This window comes from Sturnira hondurensis, unplaced genomic scaffold (genome assembly GCF_014824575.4).
Source record: "Sturnira hondurensis isolate 20B ecotype Veracruz unplaced genomic scaffold, ASM1482457v3 Scaffold0014430, whole genome shotgun sequence".
In the NCBI taxonomy this organism is placed as follows: domain Eukaryota; kingdom Metazoa; phylum Chordata; class Mammalia; order Chiroptera; family Phyllostomidae; genus Sturnira; species Sturnira hondurensis.
The window spans coordinates 1,976,747-2,001,565 of NW_028087061.1; the positions used below are offsets into that span (position 1 = coordinate 1,976,747).

Sequence of the window (24,819 nt, forward strand, 5' to 3'; positions counted from 1 at the left end):
CTGGCTAACAGAACTCTTGCAGTAACGTCAGAACTTTTAATATAACCACAACCTAAATGTACAATTTAAGAGTCTAACACTGTTTTGTCTGTATTTTTTGCACGCCATAATACACATATGTGGTAGGGCTTTTAATTAAAGTGATTGCAAATTTAAAACTGCCCAACCCCCCCAACCCCCCCACCCACAGTAAGTCCAAGACTGACTATCTCATCTCTTCCACTAGCCACATTATACTCATAATCTATTATCCTCTTTATAAAAGCTTTTCTAACTCAAGACTCTGGACATTGTATATTGACAAAGTCCATGTAAATGTCCATTTATAAGATCAGGGTAATTAGTCACATACAATTATTACTTCCACGACTTTTTAGCTATTCCCTGGTTCCTGACAAGAAGCAGTATTTAGGCAATGTGAAATCACCAAAACACAAAAGCACAAAGCCAGAGCTTCCTGCAAATCAACAGGTAACTTTAAGTATCTTCTGTAAAAAGGCTCATACTTAAGTTCACTAACTACCAATACTCCCTTAGGACACCTATGACTGTCCTGTTATTGACATTCACATGACAGGTAAAGGGCCAAAGGAAGAAACACGCTTAGGACCTGTATCTTATAAAATATCCTTATAGATTCAATTCAACACAATGACTGCTTTTTTCACAATGTCACAATAATACAAAGCAATCATAAAATAGCACATTTAAGGAAACTAAGCCACAAGACTGTTGTATTATGATTTAATCTAATTGCACAAAATTTTGAAATTACAGCTCCTCTGGATTTTTAAGAGGACAGTTATGCATGCCTCCATATTCAAGTCTGCACTGTTACATTTGAACCATATAATGAGTTTTACATCATAATGGATCAATTTAGAATTCCCATGCAATACCTCAAATTATATAAAATGGAAGCAGATTTTTAAAGCTTTGTGGAAGTTCTCATGCTAATGCTAAAAGCCTTTTAATGGGTAACTTTGGGTTATAATGTACTAGGTTGCTAAATTTGAAAATGTTAGTCACTGAGTATCATGAACTTTGAACTGGCTTCCACTAAAACAAAACAAAAAAACCCAAAGTGGTAAGAACTAACAATCACTTAGGTGACAAAAATTTCCTTCATTTTAAAGGCCTCAATTTTGTTTTTTATAAGATATGTGTAATCAGCTACTTTCCATGGGACACAAACTATGGTAATAGTGGGTTGGACTAATAGTTATGCTATTATTTTATTAATTCAAAAGCACTTTACAAGAAAATATAAGTATGGCTTCCAATAGGAATGTTACACCTGAACTTGATACCAAGCTCACAGATTTTAGTTTTGTAAGGAAAAACAGGCTTTCATGTTAAACAACAATTTGTAACCAAAACTTTAATCCCAAGGATTCTCACAAAACATATTACAAATGACAGCATGAAAAAAACTTTTGCACAGTAACTCAAGGTTCAGCTCTACAATGTACCCTTAAACTGTCAGGACACTGGTATCTTGAAGTCTCAAATTCAAATTTCCAAATGAATAATGTTACAAAGGGCTATGTATTCATATATAGCAATCACATAAGAAATTTATGACCTAAAGCAAAGAAAAGTAAACTAACTTCCTTGAAACTTCTTGGGTTCTATACTAACTGGACAACCTATGCCCAGTGTAAAGACTAGCCGGATTTTTTAAACCTAATCTAATTTAAGGGTGCAGCTTAAATTTTTCCTGCTGGCTTGTGTTCACGGCAGCTTCTGAAGGCTGCTTGTTATATCCCAGCTATGCAAAGTCTTAAGTTCAGTTTTTGCCAGTTTAGGTAATAGACATTTCCAAGAATGGCATAATACTATACATCACACTTTAGCTGGGAGGAGTTAAGAAATTTATTATCAGTCTATGCAAGACTAAAGTTCAAAGCAAAACCAATTTTGCTTAAGGGAACATTGTAAAGTAACAATTCTTGGTATTACATGCCTCATATGATCCATTTCAAACCATAGAGAATTACATCTTTATGTGACTGTTCCAAGACAAAGGTGAACAGCTAAAACATCTTAAAAATGCACCAAGCTTATGAAGTCTCAAACAAAACTTGAATTTTCTGTACATACTCCTGTCAAATGAAGTTATTTCCTGTACACCACTCCTCTTGAAAACTGGTCTTCTATTTCCTTTCATTTGACCTAGATCGGCTAAAAAGAGAAAAAAAACAAGTTCCACCTGTAACTTGGTGACAGTGACAAAACATCGAAACACTTTTATGATAGAATAGGCTTAAGACACATTTCTGTTTTTAATATATTATGTATGCAAGGTCTTAAATGGCTCAAGTCATTAAAATAATCTTACCTACGAGACCTAGAGAAAGATCGGGACGGCTTGTGATTTCTCTCCCGAGACAGTGATCTCTCTCTTCTCCTATCTCTAGAAAGGGACCTAAAAATAGAGAACAGAAAAATAAGACCATTAAGGATTAAACACAACAAATACTTCTAAGTTGTCTTTGAAAACTGGTTCATTCTTACAAGTTAATATTAGTTTCATGCAGCACTTTACTCATTACTAAAGTCAATGTCTATTACCATTAATCAAATCATTTGGAAAACAGCTTAGTAGTTAACACTGCCATTTCCAAGAATGTGACCAAAAATCATTTACCTGCTCCGGCTGCGGGAGAAGCTTCTCCGTCTTGGAGATCTAAAAGCAGAAACAGGAAAGTTAGGCTAATTGCCAACTAGTATTTATGGCGTGAGGCATTTCCCAACTTTTCAATCTCACTGTTGGGCCCAGTGAATGTGCCGGAAGAACTGGCACCCATCGTCCAAAAAAAGAAAAATAATAGAAAAAAAGGCACAGAAGGATTAAGGAACCAAAAGCTCAAGTGAAAAGCAGGTATTCCAACCATGGACTCACTTTAACAAAGAATGCTTCACAGCAGATCTGTCCAATGCAAAACTTCATGTCAAACTAACTTCAGTACCCAAAACACCACACCAAAATGTATTCCCACAAGTAGTTCCAAAAACAGTACCATAAACCAGTATTTGGAACCCATGCAAACCTGTAAGTCTATGACAAGACTTAGGTACCAGGTGGATAGTGTAATTTTGTGAAAAGGCGGTAGGTGTAAATACTGATGCCATTAAGTGCTTACATTAGAACTGCATTTGTGATCGTCACATTTAAGAGTGTGTTTAGACTTATCAAAATTACCTTAGCTTGGCCCGCTTCACCCCCAAAATTTTAAAATTTTGAAAACTGTTAGTAAAACCATTTAAAGGTGATAGGAGTCAACAAAATTTTGCTAGAAAGGAAAGCTAAATCTGTTAGTCATTAAAATTTTTAGTTTGGCATCTCACACATGCAAATAAGTTTCATTTGAAGGTCCAAGTTACATTATGAGTTCCCTATCACCCTTAAAAGTTTTATTCAAGCAATATATATGTACATTACCATTCAATTATGCACAGCCAGCCTTTGATCCAGAAAAAGAATTACTTTAAGCCGCTTACTCCTTATTTTAACCAGCAGTAAACTGTATTAAGCAGGAAAAACTTACTAGTTTTGGGTTTCAACAAGCTAGAAATGGTGAGGTGAGGCTGCCGGACTGACGGCCAGGAAGAATTTGCTGAAAAGGTTTTGCCAGATGTTGCGTTGGATTTAGTTGGTTGGCGAAGGGGGTGTTGTGGATTTTTCCTGCTTTTTTGTTAGCCGAAGGCTGCTGCTGTAGTTGTTGTGAAGACATTTGGTAAATAAACAGCTGAGCTGATTGGCCAGGAATGTGTGGGCGGTCGAGGTGGCTGCTGCCGATTTGGTTAAGGTTGGAGAGAAGGCTGAGAGAAAACAGCATGCTCGGGAACCAAAGGGCGGTGCAACCTGACGACTGGCCATGCCTGGGTCATGTGAAACGACACCAGCCAAGCTGAAATGGGGCGCGCTGGTCACATGACGCTGAAAGGGCTAGTTGACTGGCTAATGCAGACTCAGAGGGTGGTGAGAAGAGACATGATGGTGACTCTGTAACGGGGTTCATTTTTATTAATAGATGGACCAAAAAGCACAAAAAAAAATGAAAAACAAGCCATCAGTACAACCATCTATTAGCTAACAAATACTCTTTATTATGATGGGCAACAGTGTGTTGTTTTTCAAAATAGCAAAAGGGGCAAGATTTTGAACTCCTATCTCCTAGAAGGACTTCACTCACCTGTAAGAGGTAAATTCAGTCCTACAGAAACTATTTTGGAGGTTTGAGGAGATGTGGAGTTAGCATCCAGACAACACTGCCTGGGCCAAGAATGATGCCATTTTCAATTATAAAAAAACTGATTTTTCTCTTCTATTTGGGTTTGAAGAATAGATGACTGGGATTACTTTTTTTTAGCCCCCTTTATTGGTCAGTGACTTAAAGTTAGTTTCAGAAAGATTTCTATTTTACCTGTTGTAACATTAAAACAGCTGCCTGATTGATAAATATTACAATCGTGCTAATAGAAAACACATTTTTGTGAAGAGCTAGAGTTGAATGTAATGTTTGTCATTATGGAGTCAAGAAATGGAAAAAGGCCTAAATTGATGTATAAGGGAAGACTTGGAAAGATGCAACTAGAAGATGAACTAGAAGATAGATCCAAGATAGAAGTTACTGACTACCAACATGAACCTAAAGACAAAAGCCAACACTCAGCACAACTCACATACCCCAAACTACACCCAGCAGTGTTTCATAAATACCTCCGATTCTTCAGTAAGTTTATAACCCACCAACAAACTTTTAAGAGAAATACCTGCTCCTATTAGCTACTCCATTACACCAAACCTCTAAACATGCTCTCAAGTACCTGCGACGAGGTGGAGGACTTCTTCTCCGATAATCATCTCGAGGACGACGACCCCAAGAGGGAGGTGGGCCACGATTTCGACTTCTCTTTTCACCATTCGACAGTTCCACTCTTACTCGGCAGCCACACAGTGTTCTAGGAAAAAAATTAACTTTAAAGCAGCCAAGCTTTCTAAGAGATGTGTTAAAAATAAAAGAAAAAGCACTTCTAGTTACCTTCTCAGTAAGGAATACTTTGATCCTACCCTATTATACTTGTTTGTCTTTCCACCCCCCACCTGTGTCCGTATAAACAGCAATAAATGGGACAGAAGACTATTGGCCATTTGTATCACTCCTCCCCATCAATCATCTCACAATAGTATGAGACACAAAAAATGGCGACCACTATTAAGTTTAGATATGCCACCATACTTGGAACAGTGATTTGGGAAGAGGTGGGGCCCTAAAAATGTTTCTGCCATCACTTGGATAAGGGAGCTTTTTTATACAGCCAACCCTCAGACAATTTATAATTTTAGGATCTTAAAGGTTAAGAGTTTTCCTTGGTTTCTGAGACCCAATGGTTTCAAATGCCAAGTAAAAGGGCAAAGGCATTATCTGTTCACTATTACGACTCAGGTATTATCGGTTAGCCAGTAACATAATTACTAAGGAAACCTGCTATACACTCCACACTTCCTAAAAGTAGTGTGTCAAATGTAAAAGATAATCGTAAAACAAACAAAATATAAAACAAACCCTCATGAAACCTTAGTTCAGGTACAATTAGTTCACAACCTTTCTCATTTATAGAATTAGGAGAAATTGTTTTTAGAAACAGTTCAAAAGTGAGAACACAGTTGACACTGTAGTATTCAGATTAAAATGTTTTGACAATTTTTTTTGGATGCAGTTACCCACTCACCAAAAACTATTAAAAACTCTATTAATTTTCTTTAATGGCCAACTGAATAAAAAAAACTTCCTACTTATCTCAACTAAAACTGTTCAGTCCTTTTTTAATGGCAAATAAGGTTTATGTAAATCTCCAGTAACATCCAATTCAGATACTTAAGAAGCTACTCAGAACCATATACCCCTAGAAATTTTAAACCTTAGAAACTCAAGCAACATATTTACTGTTAGTATAAAACAATGATTAAATTACCTCCCATCTAGCTCTCGGACAGCATCAGCTGCATCTCGGGGATCTTCAAACTCAACAAAAGCAAAGCCGGGAGGGTTTCTAGCAACCCACACACTTCGGAGTGGTCCATAATAGCCAAAAGCTCGTTCCAATTCAGTCTTGTTACCGTTGTTTCCCAGATTACCTACATAAACCTTACAATCCAAGGGACAGGAATCACGATGCATTTCTGTTTAAAAGAAAATTTAATAGTTTACCCAAATAATCTACACAATGAAAAAGGGGCCTTAGGAACAATTGCAAAATACTAAAAACCAAGGGAGTAAAATTACCACCCTTGAATCACCCATTTCTCCCTAATTCAGGGGTGTCCAACCTTTTGGCATCTCTGAGCCACGCTGGAAGAAGAGTTGTCTTGGACTACATTAAATACATTGTGACACAGCCCTGGATGGTGTAGCTCAGTGGACTGAGCACGGGCCTGTGAAGCAAAGGGTTGCCAGTTCGATTCCCAGTCACGGCACATGCCTGGGCTGTAGGCCAGCTCCCAGCAGGGGATGCACGAGAGGCAACCACACATTTATGTTTCTCTCCCACTCTTTGTTCCCTTCCCCTCTCTCTCAAAATAAATAAATAAAATAAAAAACCTTGTGACACATAATCACACACAAAAATCTCATCATGTTTTAAGCGAATTTATGATTTTGTGTTGGGCCACATTTCACTCATCCTGGGCAGCATGCAGCATAGGCTGGACCCAATTATCACTGGTAACTGTGAGGAAGCCAGCACAAATTGCTTGAGGAAAAGAAGCCTCCATGAAAAGGGGAAAATAAATACTGAAACACTGGAGGAACATTTACTACGGTGTGGACGCTGAATTGTGGGCTTCCCATGTTATTTCAACTAATCTAAAAAATAAAGCACTTCGACAAAGAGGTAACCTGCTCAGAAGCAAATCCTGAAGCTCAAAGCCAAATAAAACAATGTAGAGGTCAGTACATTATGACTAAACCCCTAGACAAGTGGTAAAAATGTGCTGTGTAAGGCACATTAAAACTTAACCAGCTTCATACCTCAAGCACCAAGACGGAGTGTTAGGTTTTTTAGTCAACCGCAAAAAGATATTAGCCCAAATGTCCATCAATGGATAAGCAAAATCGATTATCCATACAATAGAATATTACTCAGAAAAAGCACTTATAAATGGTACAAACATGAACGCAAACATGCTAAATTATAGAAGCCAGACACAAAAGTGCGTACGATTCCAACCATTATTAAATGTCCAAAACAGGTAAATCCCGAAAAAGACCAGTGGTTACATTTGTTGTTCAGGAACTAACCGCACTTTAAGGGCTTGTATTTAACGTCTTCGAGTCGCTAGGCAACGATCCGAACCGCCTAGCAGACTAGTTTCAATTGCATTAAAGACCGGCCTCTTCAATAACTCAGCTCAAGGGCTTTTTTCATAGACGCCACGTTCTTCTCACTTTGGGCTTATACAATTAAAAATACCCAGATACATCCTACTCGCGAGACCCCATCCTGTGGCCCAGGAGTCGAGACTGAACTACTAGTTTCAGGACTACAGCTTAATGGGAAGGTGCTACAAGAAAAATGGTGGCCACAAAAAACTGGTTTAAAGTAAAAACAAAAAACTAGATTCAACGTGTAAAAGGGAGGCCAAATTAGAACACAAAAACAAAAGTGAGTACAAAAAACATTTATATGCACCGAAATGTCCAGTCCTGATTAGTGACTTAAATGCTAGAAGCTTAAGAAAACGTGGGGCCAAAAAAGGCGCCATAAATTGAAAGACCGCGCGGCCTGGAGTACTGTACGATTACCGACCCTCCTCTCCGCCTCAACTCTCCGGTAATTTCAAACTGCGGTTCACCTCCCTCCCGCACCAGGAAAGATTTATCGACACCTCCACTTCAAGGCCGGGATACGGCCCTGGGTGGGCATTAAGCCCCCGCCACCGCCCCATGCTGAACGTCACAAAATGGCGGCGGCGTCTCTTTGTCTCAATCTGGCGCCGCCATTGGGCCTGCCCCCAACTCGGCACTATTAAGTTTCATTTCCCTTTTCACGCCTTTGGACGCCGGCCTCTTACCGAGATCTTGAATTAGGGACGCGGCGGCTTAAATCCACACACCTTCCAACTGCTCTTGCGCTCTCCTCCGCCCCGCTCTCTCAGATGCCTTCTCCTGCCCGGCGTCCACGAAATGGCGGACCACCGCCTTCTCCTTGGCTTAATTTATATGGCATCCTGGAATCACATGATTGGGCGGGCTCGCCCAATAAGAGTCCGAGAAGGCCTTGACGTAGCGGCTCCAAACGTAAGGAACAGCGGTTGCTGGGAGCGCGCTCTGGCCGCGCCGCCTGAACTGTGGAGGTGCGAGCCGCCGCGCTCTCGTGACCTCAAACCTGGAGCTCGCTCCGGTGTTGTTCCCCGGATTTGCATCTCCAAAGTATTCTGTCTCCTCTCCCTCATCTCCAAATAGGCCGGAGTTATTAACACTCCTGCCGTCAATTCCCAAAGCTCCTAATAAGATGTAGGTATTAGATGAACTCATTACTTGATCCTCGTCAGCGGTTTAGTCTACGACCCTCGCATTTACAAACGTGCTTCAGAGTTGCGCCCAAGGTCACTGAGTTATGCGACCGAGCTGCCACCAGATTGTGTCGGCCACATCCTACATTTAGGGAAAACCCGGATCTTGGAAGGTCTGCCCAAGTCTGGCTGGTTTCCCGCCTCTCACCCAAACTGCAGGATTTGGCGGAGACGGGTGACGTCACCCTCACCTCTTAAAAATGCTTAATAGAAACTCAGAAGACAAATGATCCCGGTCAGCCGTCTGGAAACTCACCCTTAGCGAAGAACAGTAAAAGGAAGTTCCTGAAGAAGATTGAGCTCCCAAACATACGCCAGAAAGACATACGTGGTTTTCTTCCCGGAAAAGGCTAAGGGTGGGGTCCGCAGGCCACTCACACCTTCCTGTTCTCCACTCCCTCCGGAACAGAGCCGCGGAAATAATTAACTTTTAGGAGAGAAATACCGCATTTGTGTTAGAAAAACCGCCAGATCTCCCTCTCCCGAGCAGTGAGCTCAGCTAGGGAATTTGGTGCCCTCAAACCTCCCCTACCCGCTTGCAGTAGAGTCTGACTTACATATTGCTAAAATATATTTAAATCTACTCTCAAGAGGAGAAAAAAAAGCAAAAGTAACCTGTATTTTCAATCATTAGCTGAAAGGTATGCCAGTTATTTCTCTTATCTCTCCTAGGTGTTTTCCTTTGAAACCTTATCTCTCTAAAAGGTTTTTACCTAGGGAGGGAAAAAACTCAAAGATTTAACCACGGCTGAGCCTTCGTTTTCTCACTAGTAAAATGGGAATTTCATATCGCGGAGGAATCAGGGGGGTGGGAACTCCAGTTGCTGAGCTAGGCCCTGTGCTGACCTTACCTGGGGCGTTGGGGGCGGGGCGCTGGGGGCGGTTCTAGCCCCCCAAACCCTCTCCTTCACTTTCTTCTTTTCTTTCATTCTCTAAATGTTTTTCTCTTCTGCCTCACTTATGTTTGCCTTTGCTTGCTCCCCTCCTCTGTGTAAGCTTGTCTCTTTATAATTTTTTCTTCTGCCAAAGCCAAGTCAGGTAGTCCTGGATTTGGGCTATCTGCCCCACTGCCAGTTACTGCTAAAGTGTCTGGAAAAGAATTCCTTAGATTGCAGACTGGTACACCCACTATGGAAAACAGTATGGAATTTTCTAAGAAAACTAAAAATGGATCTGCCTTTTGACCCAGCAATTCCACTGCTGGGACTATATCCTAGAACCCTGAAACACCAATCCAAAAGAACCTTTGCACCCCAATGTTCATAACAGCACGATTTACAATAGCCAAGTGCTGGAAGCTACCTAGGTGCCCATCAGTGAATGAATGGATCAAAAAACTATGGCACATTTACACAATGAAATTCTATGCAGCAGAGAGAAAGAAGGAGCTCCTACCCTTTCCAACGGCATGGATGGAACTGGAAAGCATTACGCTGAGTGAAATAAGCCAGGTGGTGAAAGACAAATACCATATGATCTCGCCTTTAACAGGAATCTAAACAACAAAACAAGCGAAATATAACCAAAGACACTGAAGTAGAAAACAGGCTGACCAGAGGGGAGAGGGGAGGGAATTTCAGGGGGAAAGGGGAAGGGTTTACAGGAACAAGTGTAAAGAACACATGGGCAAAAACTAGGGGGTGGAAATGGGAGGGAGGTGGGGAGGGCTGGGGGTGGGTGGACTGGGATGGGAGTAAAAGACAGAAAACTGTACTTGAATGACAATTAAATAAATTTTAAAAAGAAAAAAAAAGAAGGAAAGAATCCCTTAACCTGACAGGATTAGTTCCCTCTCTGTAATATGGGATAATAATGCCAGCCTTGCAGGGTTGTTAGGTGCTGTTGCCTCCCATGGGAGCTTCAGCTTTTGTCTTTTGTGCTGCATCCCCAGGGCCTGGAAATGAACCTGGCACAGAGCACAGGCTATCAATACATATTTGTTTAATTATTTAGTCAATTAAAAGAAATACATGTGTAAATCACCTGGTACAATCTTTGTTCAAACAATGCTGACCCTTTTTAAATGTTCCTTTTACATATCAGTATCACATCCTTTCTCATCATTTTTCCTGTTTTTGTTTTTGTGTAATACTATTCTAGCATGCATCTTTCAATGAAACTCTCTTCATTCCTTCAACTGTATTTGTGAATAACATTTTGAACCTCCTGTTATCCACACAGACTTTCCATCTTCTGCTAACTGCAGCCAATTGAATTATCCATTTACATTCTGGAATATTTTAATGTTTCTGATTTTTAAAATTACAGTTTATTATTTATGCTATTACAGTTGTCTCAGTTTTTCCCTTTGTCACCCTCCACCCAGCTCCCCGAACCCTGACACATCCTCTGTTTCTTTGATTTTATTTGACCATCAACCATTCTCGTCCAGATCCTAGAATCACAGGAAGCTTCAAGAGGACCTATCAGAATTTCTTGGTAGGGACCAGCAATGAGAACATATGTTGTAGTGAACATCTCTTGATTTTCTTGGGGGAACTAACTTTCTCACAAGTAGACCATGTTATTGACTCAGGAGTGGCTGGGCCCTACCACCCACTTTTTCATGGGTAGGAACATGACCATCCCTGGTTAATTAAATCATTCCGGTTCTTAGCCCCCACTTTCATCCTCATTAAAAATGATGACTAATGCAGCCCTTGCTGGTGTGGTTCACTGGATTGAGTGCCGGCCTTCAAATCAAAGGTTAGATTCCCAGTCAGGGCACATGCCTGGGTTGCAGGCCTGGTCCCCAGCAGGGGGCATTAGAGAGGCAACCACACATTGATGTTTCTCTCCCTTTCTCCCTACCTTCCCCACTCTGAAATAAATGCATAACATCTTTTTTTTTTAATGACTAATCCAATCAGTACAGAGGTGTGCTCATTTCCTCTGACTGGTGGGATCCTGAGCGAGGCAGCCATACTGTTTCCAGAAGAGATGAAGCAGTCTGTGGTAGACCCAACCTAAAGGCAGGGAGAGCTGAGAGATGGGGAATAAAGAGCCCTGGACCTGTCCTTGAAGAAGCCTGAACCTAGTTCCACTTTTGGAATTCCATTATTTAAACATACAAGGTCCCTGTCTCTTCCCCAAACTTGCCTAAGCCACTTCAAGTTGACTTTTCTTTCCCATCAAGTGCATACAGAAAGACCCCAAACATAGAAATTACTCTGGCACACACTTTCTCACTACCTCAAGTTGAGAACCATGGCACTAAGTAAGTTATCTTCCAATTCTAAAAAATTCACCCATTACAAATAAACTAAATACATTTTTGATTTAAGGGGAAAAAGTTACTAATAGCCGAGCATAATACCTATGTATAATAATTTATACTTTAAATACTGTGGTTTTAACTTCAAGGAAAATCCAATAAGAATACAGAACATAACAATAGTTCAGGCCGGGCTGGTGGGGCTCAGTGGATTGAGAACCAGCCTGTGAACCAAAAGTTCACTGGTTAAGGGAGTGCAAGAGGCGATTGTTGTTTCTCACCCTCTCTCCCTCCCTTCCCCCCTCTTTAAAAATAAATAAATAAAATCTTTATAAAAACTTAGAAAAACAATAGTTCATTAACTACTTGGTTCCTGGCAGGAAGCAGATAGCACAGTCAACAAAGGCTTGGTTGCAGGGGTAAGGGCAGGGTTAGGGAAACCCACAAAGGAAGGCAGGACTCCCAGAGGCAGCTCTTAGGCCCAAAGTGGCAAGAATGAGCAGGGTTACCCAAACCAGGCAAGTGCTATAGCTATGAAGAGAGGCCATTATGGCCTTAAGTAGAGGAACTGTGGCAGCCTTCTTGTGTGTGTGTGGTGGTGGGGGGGGGTGTTTTTGTTGTTGTTTGTTTGGAAGGGAGCAGTATCAGAGGTGGAAGGACTGGACCACTCTCTCCTCCATAGTCCCATCGTTTAGTGGTACCTCCTATAGTCTAAAGCCATCTGGAAACCTGAGAGAAAGAGAGCTGGGTGATGCAAGCCTAGAAGTGAGCGTCCCAGGACATAGAGCAGAGAAGACTGGAAAGCTAATCTAGGACCGTGCTCTTTAGTACAGAAGCCATTAGGCACATGTGGCTGAGTCTGAAATGAGATGTGTTGTACTGGGTTGGCCAAAAAGTGCATTTGTTTTTTTCCATAAAATGGCTCTAGTAGCACTTAGTTGTCTTTAGCTTCATTTGAAACAATTCTGTTAGATTGTACTGTGACAGGTGTTGTATCATCATGCATTTATTTTTTTTAAAGATTTTATTTTCAGACAGAGGGGAAGGGAGGGAGAAAGAGGGGGAGAAACATCAATGTGTGGCTGCCTCTCACACACCCCCTACTGGGGACCTGGCCCAAACCCAGGCAAGTGCCCTGCCTGGAAATCGAACTGGTGACCCTTTGATTCGCAGGCCAGCACTCAACCACTGAGCCACACCTGCCAGGGCAGCATACATTTGTTTAAAGAAAGCTGATCCAAATAGGTGAATTTTTGTGTAGCCATTTTAGTATTGGAGATGGAAGAAAATACACAACATTTTCATCATATTATACTTTATTATTTCAAGAAAGGTAAAAACGCAACTGAAATGCAAAAAAAGATTTGTGCAGTGTATGGAGAAGAGGTTGTGACTGATCAAATGTGTCAAAAGTGGTTGGCAAAATTTAATGCTGGAGATTTCTTGCTGGACACTGCCCCACAGTTGGTTGGGTAGATCAGTTGAAGTTGATAGTAATCAAATTGACATATTAATTGAGAACAATCAATGTTATAACACAGGAGATAGCTGACATAGTCAAAATATCCCAATTAATAAAATTATTGGTGAAAATGAAAAATTTGTCTTTTATTTTACAGGAAAAAAACCATACAAACTTTTCAGCCAACTCAGCAAGTATGAAATACATGCTGGGTTTCAAACAGTATAAAAAAGAAAAGAATGTAAAATATCTCAGAAAACAGTACTTGAACAACAATTAAAATAAAAGTTAAAAATACATATCTCATAATAATTTTTAAAAGATTTTATTTATTTATTTAGACAGGGAGGAACGGATGGAGAAAGAGAGAAAGAGGAAAAGAAAGAAAGAAAGAAAGAAAGAAAGAAAGAAAGAAAGAAAGAAAGAAAGAAAAAGAAAATGTGTGGTTCCCTCTCTCACATCTGCTACTGGGAATCTGGTTTGCATTCCAGGCATGTGCCCCAATTGGGAATCAAACCAGAGACCCTTTGGTTCACAGGCTGGTGCTCAATCAACTGAGCCATGCCAACCAGGGCTTATTATACATTTTTATATTGATACATGTTGATATATTTTTGATGTATTAGGTTTAAAAACTATATTATTAAAATTAACTTCATCTATTTCTACTTTTTAAACTGTGGTTATTAGAACACTTAAAATTATATGTGTGGCTCACATATTTCTATTGGGTGGTGTTGCTCTACCAAAAAAAATGGAAAATAACCACACACTATTACAACAAATAATCATTTAAAAACTAATTTTAACTGCACAGTTTTACTTAGATGCAGAATCTAAAAAAAAATGAACAAATGAAATAAAATAGAAACTAGACTCATAGAAAGAGGGATGGTTGTCAGAAGGGAGGTGTTGCAGGGGGATGGGTGAAAAAGGTGAAGGAGAAAATAGCTAAGTTTAAAAATATGCTAAGTTTAAAGATGGAGGTATAGGTAGACACACTGTGCCTCTTTGCACAGCCAAAAGAGACAATAACATTAAAAAACAAAAAACAACCAGAACTGCCAGAAAACTGAACTGCATGGAAGTCTGACAACCAAGAAGTTAAAGAAGAAACTTTCATCCAGACTGGTAGAAAGGGGCAAGACGGGAAGCCAGGACAGAAAGGCCCCACAGCATGGCAACAGCTGAAGGACCAGGGTGGGAAGGGGCTGGCAGAGTGGGTGGTCCCACATCTACATTCGGATAAACTGGGAGGAACAACTGGGGAGTGAGACAGACTACACAACCCCGGATTCTAACAAGGGGAAATAAAAGCCTCAAAACCTCTGACTGAAAAAATCTGTGGGGGCTGTGGCAGTGGGAGAAACTCCCAACCTCACAGGAGAATTCATTGAAGAGACCCACAAGGTCCTAGAATGTACACAAACCCACCTACCTGGGCAAGTAGCACCAGAAGGGCCCAATTTACTTGTGGGTAGTGGAAGAAGTGACTGCAAGCTGGCTGAACAAAAAGCAAGTGACATTGTTCCCTCTCAGACCCCTCCCTCACATACAGTGCTGCAATGCAGGGACATGGGTTGCCCTGCACTAGCAAATACCTAAGGCTTCACCCCTTGCTACGTTACAGGCATGCTGAGACAAAAAAAAAAAAGGCCCAAACGAAAGAACAGATCAAAGCTCCAGAAAACATACAACTAAGCAACAACGAGGTAACCAACTTATCAGATGCACAGTTCAAAACACTGGTAATCAGGGTGCTCACAGAATTGGTTGAATGTAGTTGCAAATTAGATGAAAAAATGAAGTCTATGCTAAATGAAATAAAGGAAAATGTACAGGGAACCAATAATGATGGGAAGGAAGCTGGGACTCAAATCAAGGGAGTGGACCAGAAGGAAGAAAGAAACAACCAAACAGAAAAGAAGGAAGAAACAAGAATTCAAAAAATGAGGACAGGCTTGGGAACCTCCAGGATATCTTTAAATGTTCCAACATCCAAATTATAGGGGTACCAGAAGAAGAGGAGGAAGAGCAACAAGTGGAAAAGTTATCTGAACAAATAATAAAGAACTTCCCCAATCTGGCAAAAGAAATAGACTTCCAGGAAGTCCAGGAAGCTCAGAGAGTCCCAAACAAGTTGGACCCAAGAAGAAACATACCAAGGCACATCAGAACCACATTAGCCAAGATTAAAATGAAGGAGAGAATTCTACAAGCAGCAAGAGATAAGGGGACAGTCACCTACAAAGGAGTACCCATCAGACTGTCAGCTGATTTCTCAAAAGAGACCTTACAGGCAAGAAGGGGTTGGAAAGAAGTATTCCAAGTCATGAAATCCAAAGACCTACAGTCAAGATTGCTCTATCCAGCAAAGCTTTCATTTAGAATGGAAGGGCAAATAAAGTGTTTCTCAGATAAGGTCAAGTTCATAGAGTTCATCATCACCAAGCCCTTATTATATGAAATGTTAAAGGGACTTATCTAAGAAAAAGAAGATAAAAAATACGTACAGTAAAATGACAGCAAACTCTCAATTATTAACAACCACACCTAAAACAAAACAAAAACAAACTAAGGAAACAACTAGAACAGGAACAGAACCACAAAAATGGAGATCATATGGAGGTTTATCAACAGGGGGTAGGAGGGGGAGAGAGAGGGAAAGGGTACAGAGAATAAGTAGCATAGATGGTAGGTAGAAAATAGACAGGGGAAGGGTAAGAATAATATGAGAAAAGTAGAAGCCAAAGAATTTATATGACCCATGGACATGAACTAAAGGGGGGGAATGTGGGTGGGAGGAGGTGTGCAGGGTGGAGGAAAGTAAAGGGGGGAAACTGGGACAACTATAATAGCATAATCAATAAAATACATTAATAGATAAATTAATTAATTAACTAGAAATAAAAATAAATAAATAAATATGTATACATGAAATGATATGATGTTCCGAATTTGCTTCCAAATAATAGGGTAAGTGGATTGAGGATAAAACAAGATTGACTGTGAGCTGGGAACTGTTGAAGCTGGGTGATGGATAAACAGGATTATACTTTCCTGTCTACTTTTGTTATATGTTTAAAATTTTCCATAATAATAAGGTCAAAAAGTAGGGTGGGGGGAGGCAGAGAGAAGCCACAAGAGAAGAGCAAGAAGAGAAGGAGAAAAAGAATAATTGTACTCTCGATGTCTTAATAGCAGAGTATTTTATAGATTACTGGACATTTACATTCAGTAATTCAGAAGAGACAGGTTAACTCCTAGCTTCTTCCCTAACCCCTTTCCTGCCAGCCACACATCTCTGCCTGGAGAGGGAGGCCCGCCTGGCACAGAAGACAATAGATATTCATCAAAAATGAGCATGAAAGCTTTCATTCCCAGCCCTGCCTTGGTCTTAGAGCAGAGAGAGACTAAGCTCTGTGGGGACCACTGGCCACTGCTCCCGGTCCCTTTCCAGCCCACCAGATTTAGGTGAAAGTGAAATATAGCCAGAAAAAAGTCTCACTCTCCAGACAACCTGTAGCTTGTTTCATGAGCTTTGTTGTTTGGTTCTGTTTTTCAGTTTAAGGGGCAGGGCCAGAAAATGAACACTGTTCAGACTGGTTATAGTTCACAGTTCTATTAAGGTTATATTTTCTCTCACTCACCATGTTGTATCCTGGGAAACTTTAGTCCTCTCCGAGTGTGTCACAGAATCAGAAAGCTTGGGAAACACTGAATCAGCAAAGAGGAATTCTGTACATAAGGAAAACGGGCAAGGCTGGTGGACATTTTGCAGGTTTTAAGAGGATTCACTACTATTCTTAACTCTTCCCCCCCCCCCCCAAAAACACCTACAAGACTCCACACAGGTAACAGAGNCTACTATTCTTAACTCTTTCCCCCCCCCCCCCAAAAAACACCTACAAGACTCCACACAGGTAACAGAGCAATGCAGACATGATCCGTTTTCAGATATGTATTTATTATATATTATATACAATATAGTGTGTGTGTATATATTGAATAAAAAGTAAAATATATATATATCAAATTGATAGCATTTACCTCTATATGATAAGAAGGTTGAAGGTTTTTAGGTATTTGTTTCTCTGTGTGGTCTAATTTTCTTTAAATTATATTTTAATGAAAATTAATAAAGTATCTTTTTACCAAAGAGCAAAAATACCTAAAATATAATTTGGCTTGAAAAACTTTCGCTTTAAACTGGCCCTCTGTTTTCAATAATCCTCAGTTAATTAACTCATTTCTTTCTAGTTTGAGCTATTAAGTGACCCCTAAAGTGTGTGAGTTAGCTGAGAGCATCTGAGTCATTTTGTTCCCCTCACGCTGCCGCCACCAACTATGTTTCTCCATATGCATCAACTACTACCAACCCAACAAGCACAATAATTTCCACCCTGTGGTTCCCCCTGAAATGTACCTGATTTATAAAATGTAATTGCAGCACTTGAAACAAGTGGAAATTGCAGTACAGAGAGGTTCACTTGCCCAAGACTGTACTTGTCAGGGATGGAGGTGGGATTCTGTCCCCAAGCCCAGCTCTGCAGCCTGGTGATAACTGGGGGAACAGAAAGCTGCAATGCTCAGAAATTGTGGCCATTTGGAAGGATTGTGTTTAGCATTTCTAGGGGGGGGCGGGGTTTGTTTTTTCAGTTTCCCTCATTCCTCCGGGAACCCCAAGGAACAACATGTTACATGAGCAGATGTCCTCCCTCGCTGTGCCCCACCCCCTGAGGCGCTCAGTTCTTGAGCCTCTTTTTCTGATTTCAGCTCTACCCTCTTCCTGCCTTGGGGGCCCTGAACTTTAATGCCTTCCTCAGTGTTTTGCCTTATTTGGTTCTAGAGCCACAAAGAGGTCTGGAAAAGGATCCAGGCCAGATTAAAGATCGCTCGTGCAGCTAGGGGTTGAGAAATCTTTTTTTCAGTGACTCAGGCTCACACTCAGGAAATCACAAACACGGGGAAACAAGCTTGGCCTCAAAAGCAACTATCAGAAGCAACTGAAGAGGGCAGAGTGGTGGGGTCAGGATGTCATATGTTAAATGTGTGCTTAATCCTGCGTTTTAAAGTGGATTTGTCTTTATTCAGCTGTCCTTCCTTCTTTCCTGAGTTTCTGCAGTTTACACAGCAACCCAGAAACATTTAGGTAGCTGGTGCCATAGCTATCATATTTCAGCATGTGCTAAATTGTGTAGCCTTTACAACATTTACAGCTGATTCACACTGACTCTCTTCCTCCTTCTCCTCCCTTCCTCTCTTTTAATTCTGCAACTCTCCCAAAGGAGATGTTCTTATTATCTTCGTTTTATTAAAAAAAAAAACTGAGGCACAAGAGGTGAAGTCGCTTGCCCAAGGCCCCAGAGCTCAGAATGACCAGAGCCAGTGTAGCCCCCTGCAGTCAGGATGCTCACCACAGGCCCACACTGCTGCAGAGCCCCCCAGGTCTCTGCATCCTTATCACTTGACCTAAGGCATTTCAGCCTGTGGATCCCTTCCTCTCTCCTTTCTATTCTCCCCCTTCCAGTTTTGGAGTCCCAGCTCCAGCTCCTCTTCTCAGTGCCCTTCCTAGTACTTCCTCTACTGATTGCTGATGCAGGAGCCCTCAGCTTCCTTCCTGGTCTCTTCCCGGCTCCCTTAGAGTACCTCAAACTCCAGTTCACTATCTTTCCATCACTGACTCCTCATCTGAGTCTCTCTGCCTCCAGGCCATGCTTCACTACCATGAGTCTCAGGGCCTTATTACCTGGCCCTACTTTTATCCTAGCTTTTCCTTTCCAGAAACAAGCGATGTACCTCCATATACCGTCTCTTTTGCCGGGAATGCCCTTGCCTGGATTTTTCAAGCTTTTGATCCCAACAGTAAGAAATACACATGACATCACAAACCAGTGCCCACAAGTACATGACCCAATGATAGGCAGTGTCTAGGCTGTCTCAGCTGTGGTTGATGTTGCGTCCACCAACTGTGAGAACAAATGTCGGAGACTTTCAGGGTTTCAAAGATGTTACTTTATTGGCCAAGTTTAACCTGCGCAGGGGCGAACTCTCAGATTGTCCAGAGACACAGTGCCCGCAAGGGCTGCAAATGAGAGTCGCGCCTAGCGCTTACAGCTAAGTCCTTATATAGGGGCAAGCAAGCAAGCGTTGCACAGAAGCAGATGTGGCAGTTAGCTATTGGCTCACAGAGCCCGCGAGCGGGAACAGGGTGGGGTCTGACTCAACTGAGAGGAAAATTTTGAAACTAAACAGATGGCAATCAACTTACAGGATGTTTGCTAGGGACGCAGGCTCCTTGGGGCTGAGACTATTTTTCTTGTTCTCAACAGCTGACAACATGATGTTCATGCTCAAGTTACTGTACAGGTGCCAGGCCACACTGTTACTGGGCAGGCATTGGCCTGGAGTGGGTCTGCCTCAGGATGGCCTATAGTGTGTGAGCTTTTGACTTTGTGTAGGAAAGATTTCACAACATGAGTCCAGGTAATTTTGAGAAAACGCTTATTAATTATTAAGGCTAGGGACCGAGAATCAAAGGGAAGACTTAGGGTGAAAGAAGTAACAGGAGAGAGCCTAGGCGGGCTGCTTTGGCTCTCTAGAAAAGGTATAGGAAAGGAGTGAGCCAAAGCAGAGCTGCTGTTAGCTCACCTGGTAGTAAGAGAAAAGGGGGCCCTGGAGACAGGATCGGGGGAAGCCCGGGTTGAGCCGCCACTGCCCCCTACAAGTCTCCTTGAGACCCCTAGAGTTGAAGAAGAAATAAAAAGTTCAGGCTTCCAGTCAAGATGGAGATGTAGGTAGACATGCTTCACCTCCTTGTACAACCATAAGAAAAATCACAACTAACCTCAAAACAAAAAATACTCAGAGCTGCCGGCAAATCAAACTGTGTGGAGGTTCTACAACCAAGGATTTAAAGAAGCCATATTCATTCAGATGGGTAGGGGCAGGGGAGCCAGGGAGCCAGGGCAAGGAGGAAGTGGTGTGGTGGTGGCAAGGGCGCAGTGGTAGGTATTCTGCCATCATAGCTGGACGAATGGCTGGTCCCACATTCACATGTGGTGGATAAAAATTGGGAGGGACACCTTAGGAGCAAGTGATCCCAGCCCCAGGCCAGACCACATAGCCCAGGGTTCCAGCGCTGGGGAAATAAAGCCTAATAATTTCTGGCTATAAAAACCAGTGGGGGTTGGGGCAGTGGAATAAACTGCTGATCTCTTGGAAGAGTCCCTTTAAAGGGCCTGCATGGTCCTAGAATGTATGAAAACCCATCCACTCTGGGAACCACCACCAGGGCAGCAGCTAGAGGAGCACCAGTCACATATGAGAAGGAGGGTGAAATGACTGGAAATGGGGCAAGTGCCCAGCAAGCCTGCAGAAGCCAAGCAGCAGCACAGTCCCCTCTCCGACCCCTCTTCCACATTCAGAGCCCCAAAGTGATGAAGCGTATTGCCCCACCCTGGCAAATACCTAAAGCTCTTCACCTTACAACTTAATAGGTGCACTAAGACAGGTAGTCAGTGCAGCTGTACCTAATACACAGAAAGAAACATGGAGAGGCTGCCAAATTGAGGAGAGAAAGAAATATGGCCCAAATGAAAGAACAGAACAAAACCCCTGAAAAAGAACTAAATGAAATTGAGATAGCCAACCTATCCGATGCAGAGTTCAAAACACTGGTGATGAGGATGCTCAGAGAACTAACTGAGTACAGTAAAAGCATAAGGGAAGGAATGAAGGCTATGCTAAGTGAGATAAAGAGAAATCAACAGGGACCCAACAATAAAGGGAAGAAAGCAGGGGTTCAAATAAATAAGTTGAAACATAAGAAAGAAATAAACAATCAACTAGAAGAGAATGAAGAAGCAAGAACTAAAAAATTAGGAAAGAATAAGAAGACTCTGGAACATCTCCAAAAGTGCCAACATCCAAATCATAGACATGCCAGAATGAGAAGAGGAAGAGCAAGAAATCAAAAACTTATTTGAAAAAATAATGAAAGAAAACTTCTCTACTTTGGTGAAGAAACTAGACATATAGGTCCAGGAAGCACAGAGAGTCCCAAACAAGGTAGACCCAAAGAAGATCACACCAAGACACATCATAATTAAAATGGCAAAGGTTAAAGATAAAGAGAGAATCTTAAAATCAACAAGAGAAAAGGAGACAGTTACCTACAAAGGAGTTCCCATAAGACTGTCAGCAGATTTCTCAAAAGAAATTTTGGAGGCAAGAAGGGACTGGCAAGAGGTTTTCAAAGTGATGAAAAACAAGGACCTACAACCTAGATTATTCTACCTAGCAAAGCTATTATTTAGAATGAAAGGGCAGATAAAGTGTTTCCCAGACGTAGTAAAGCTAAAGGAATTCATCATAATCACCAAGCCCTTATTATATGAAATGTTAAAGGGACTTATTTAAGAAAAAGGAGGGGATCGAAACTATGAACATTAAAATGACAACAAACTCACAACTATTAACAACTGAATCTAAAAAACAAAAACAAACTAAGCAAACTAGAAGAGAAACCATAGATACAGAGATCATTTGGAGGGTTATCAGTAGGGAGGGAGAAGAGAGAGAATGGGGGGAAGATACAGAAGCATAATTGGTAGGTACAAAATAGACATGGGGAGTTTAAGAACAGTATAGGAGGACTTCTGGCCAAGATGGAGGCATAGGTGGAAATACTGTACCTCCTTGCACAACCAAACTTAAGGACAACAAAGATTTAGAAACAAAAACACAACCAGAACAGACAGAAAATTGAACTATACCAAAGTCCAACAACAACGAACCATTCATCCAGATCGGTAAGAGGGGCAGAGTCGGTGGTCGGAGGAGAAGGGTCCTGGCAGGAAAAGGTGATGCCTGGTGACCTGGGTGCAGGGAGGAAACCAGCAAACCCAGTGAGGGGCACAAGGCAGTTGGCTGACCGCAGACACACATTCATGTGCAGATAAACCAGGCAAAAAACAGGCAGTGAGACAAACCACGCAAACCAGGGCCCCAGCGAAAGGAAGTAAAGCCTAAAAGTACTGATTGAAAAAACTTTCAGGGATTGAGGTGCTGGGAGAGGCTCCCAGCCTCATAGGAGAGTTTGTTGGGGAGACCCACAGGGTCCTAGAATGTACAGAAGCCCACCCACCCGTGAACCAGCACCAGAAGGGCCCAATTTGCTTGTGGAAAGCGGTAGAGGGGACCAAAATCTGAGAGAGCAGAAAAAACGCCATAGCTCCCTCTCTGACCCCGCCCCCACATACAGCGTCACAACCCAGCGACTGGGTTGCCCTGCCCTGGTGAACACCTAAGGCTCTGCTGCTCACATGGAACAGGCACAAACAGACCAAAAATGGCTCAATCAGAAGAACAAATCAAAGACCCAGAGCCAATACTTTTAAGTGACCAAGAGATAGCCAGCCTATCAGGTGCACAGTTCAAAATACTGGTGATCAGAATGTTCACAGAACTGATTAATTTAAGTCGCAAATTAGATGAAAAAATGAAGGCTACACTAAGTGAAATGAAGCAAAATGCACAGGGAACTGATAGTGATGGAAAGAAAACTGGGACTCAGATCAATGAAGTGGACCAGAAGGAAGAAAGAAACAATCAAATAGAAAAGAAGAAAGAAACAAGAATTCAAAAAAATGAGGAGAGGCTTAGGAACCTCCAGGACATCTTGAAACGTTCCAACATCCAAATTATAGGAGTACCAGAAGGGGAAAAGAAACAGCCACGAGTGAAAAACTTATTTGAACAAATAATAAAGGAGAACTTCCCCAATCTGGCAAAGGAAATAGACTTTCAGGAAGTTCAGGAAGCTCAGTGAGTCCCAAAGAAGGTGGACCCAAGAAGGAACACACCAAGGCACATCATAATTACATTAGCCAAGATTAAAATGAAGGAGAGAATTCTAGAAGCAGCAAGAGATAAGGGGACAGTCACCTACAAAGGAGTTCCCATCAGTGTTGTAGACCGCTCTGCCTGGTTTTAGGAATTGTATTTTGACCCCTTGTGGCTAAGGGCAAGGGACGACTTTTGGAGTGTGAGCTGCAGGAGACAAAGCTTGTCTCTGGTAGTAAAAGGCTGCCTCAGTTTCCTCTCCCTGCCCCCAAAGCTTGGTCGGAAGTCAATGATGGGTAAGACCCCTCACAGCAAGGGGCAACCTAAGCCAGACTCGATCACTTGGGAGGCCTTCACGGAAAGACTCGGGGGGCTGCAACAAGGAGCAATGGACTCTCGCCCCCTGGCTTTGACGTAACCCGAGTCCCCATGTTCTCTGAGAGAAGCACTTCCTGGCTCTAATCCCCTTAAGCCGGAATACCTGTTGGGAGAGGTGCAGCTCCTTGCCTTGCTGGAGTGTGTCCTGGGGAAAAATCTGGTACCACAAAGACTTCCTGATAAACCTGTGAAATCTGCTCTGCTAAGAGTGCTTTCATTCATATGTTAAGGGTTTGAGCGAGAAACCCTAAAACTCTGTTCCTGACAGACTTGGACTCACAGTAAGCCCTCATATTTCTTTGAAATGTTATCTACTGTTTGATCCTTGCCACCCTGTATTCCTGTGTATTACAACCCAATAAAAGGCCCTGGAGGAGGGGACTTGAGGCCTTATTCTTCTTGGAGAAACTGGCCGCTGCTGGCCTTTGTCTCCCCTGAGAAACTGGCCACTGCTCACTTCTCCTCCCCAAGCAGATCACATCATGTCTCAGTCATATTTACACTTTATCCGTGGCACACGGGGGGACTTGTGAGGAAAGTTGCCCCCATACATCAGACTGTCACCTGATTTCTCAAAAGAGACCTTAGAAGCAAGAAGGAGCTGGAAATAAGTATTCCAACTCATGAAATCCAAAGACCTACATCCAAGGTTGCTCTATCCAGCGAAGCTTTTATTTAGAATGGAAGTTCAGATAAAGTGCTTCTCAGATAGGGTCAAGTTCAAGGAGTTCATCACCAAGCCCTTATTATATGAAATGCTAAAGGGACTTATCTAAGAAAAAGGAGTTAAAAAAATATGATCTGTGAAAGGACAGCAAACTCACAGTTACTAACAACCACACCTAAAACAAAAGCAAACTAAGCAGACAGCTAGATCACGAGCAGAACTATAGAAATGAAGATCACATGGAGAGTTAGCAACAGGGGAGTGGGAGGAGGAGAAGGGGGAGAAGGTACAGAGAATAAGTAGCATAGACAGTGGGGAGAAAATAGACAGGGGGAGGGCAAGAATAGTATGGGAAATATAGGATCTAAAGAACTTGTGACACATGGACATAAACTAAGGGGGGAATGGTAGGGGAGGGGTGTGCAGAGTGGAGGGGAATGAAGGGGGGAATTAGAACAACTGTAATGGCATAATCAATAAAATATATTACAAAAAAGAATAGTATAGGAAATGGAGAAATGGAGAAGCCAAAGAACATACATGCAACCCATGGACATGAACTAAGAGGAAGATTGCTGGAGGGAACGGTGGTACTGGGTGGAGAGGGGCAAAGAGGAAAAAATTGGGAGAACTGTAATAGCATAATCAATAAAATATACTTCAAAAAAAGT

The 24,819-nt window shown here is 41.9% G+C and overlaps 1 protein-coding gene across 1 annotated transcript; it reads right to left on the reverse strand.

Moving 5' to 3' along the window:
- Window positions 1-730: 730 nt before the first annotated feature.
- SRSF3 (serine and arginine rich splicing factor 3) lies at window positions 731-8,212 on the reverse strand. The gene is made up of 6 exons (XM_037063300.1): window positions 8,081-8,212; window positions 5,983-6,190; window positions 4,834-4,968; window positions 2,651-2,689; window positions 2,342-2,428; window positions 731-2,184 (listed from the first exon to the last, which is right to left on the reverse strand). Exons 2-6 carry the CDS (start codon window positions 6,186-6,188, stop codon window positions 2,157-2,159), a joined length of 495 nt encoding a protein of 164 aa, XP_036919195.1. The 5' UTR covers window positions 6,189-6,190; window positions 8,081-8,212; the 3' UTR covers window positions 731-2,156.
- Window positions 8,213-24,819: the final 16,607 nt, after the last annotated feature.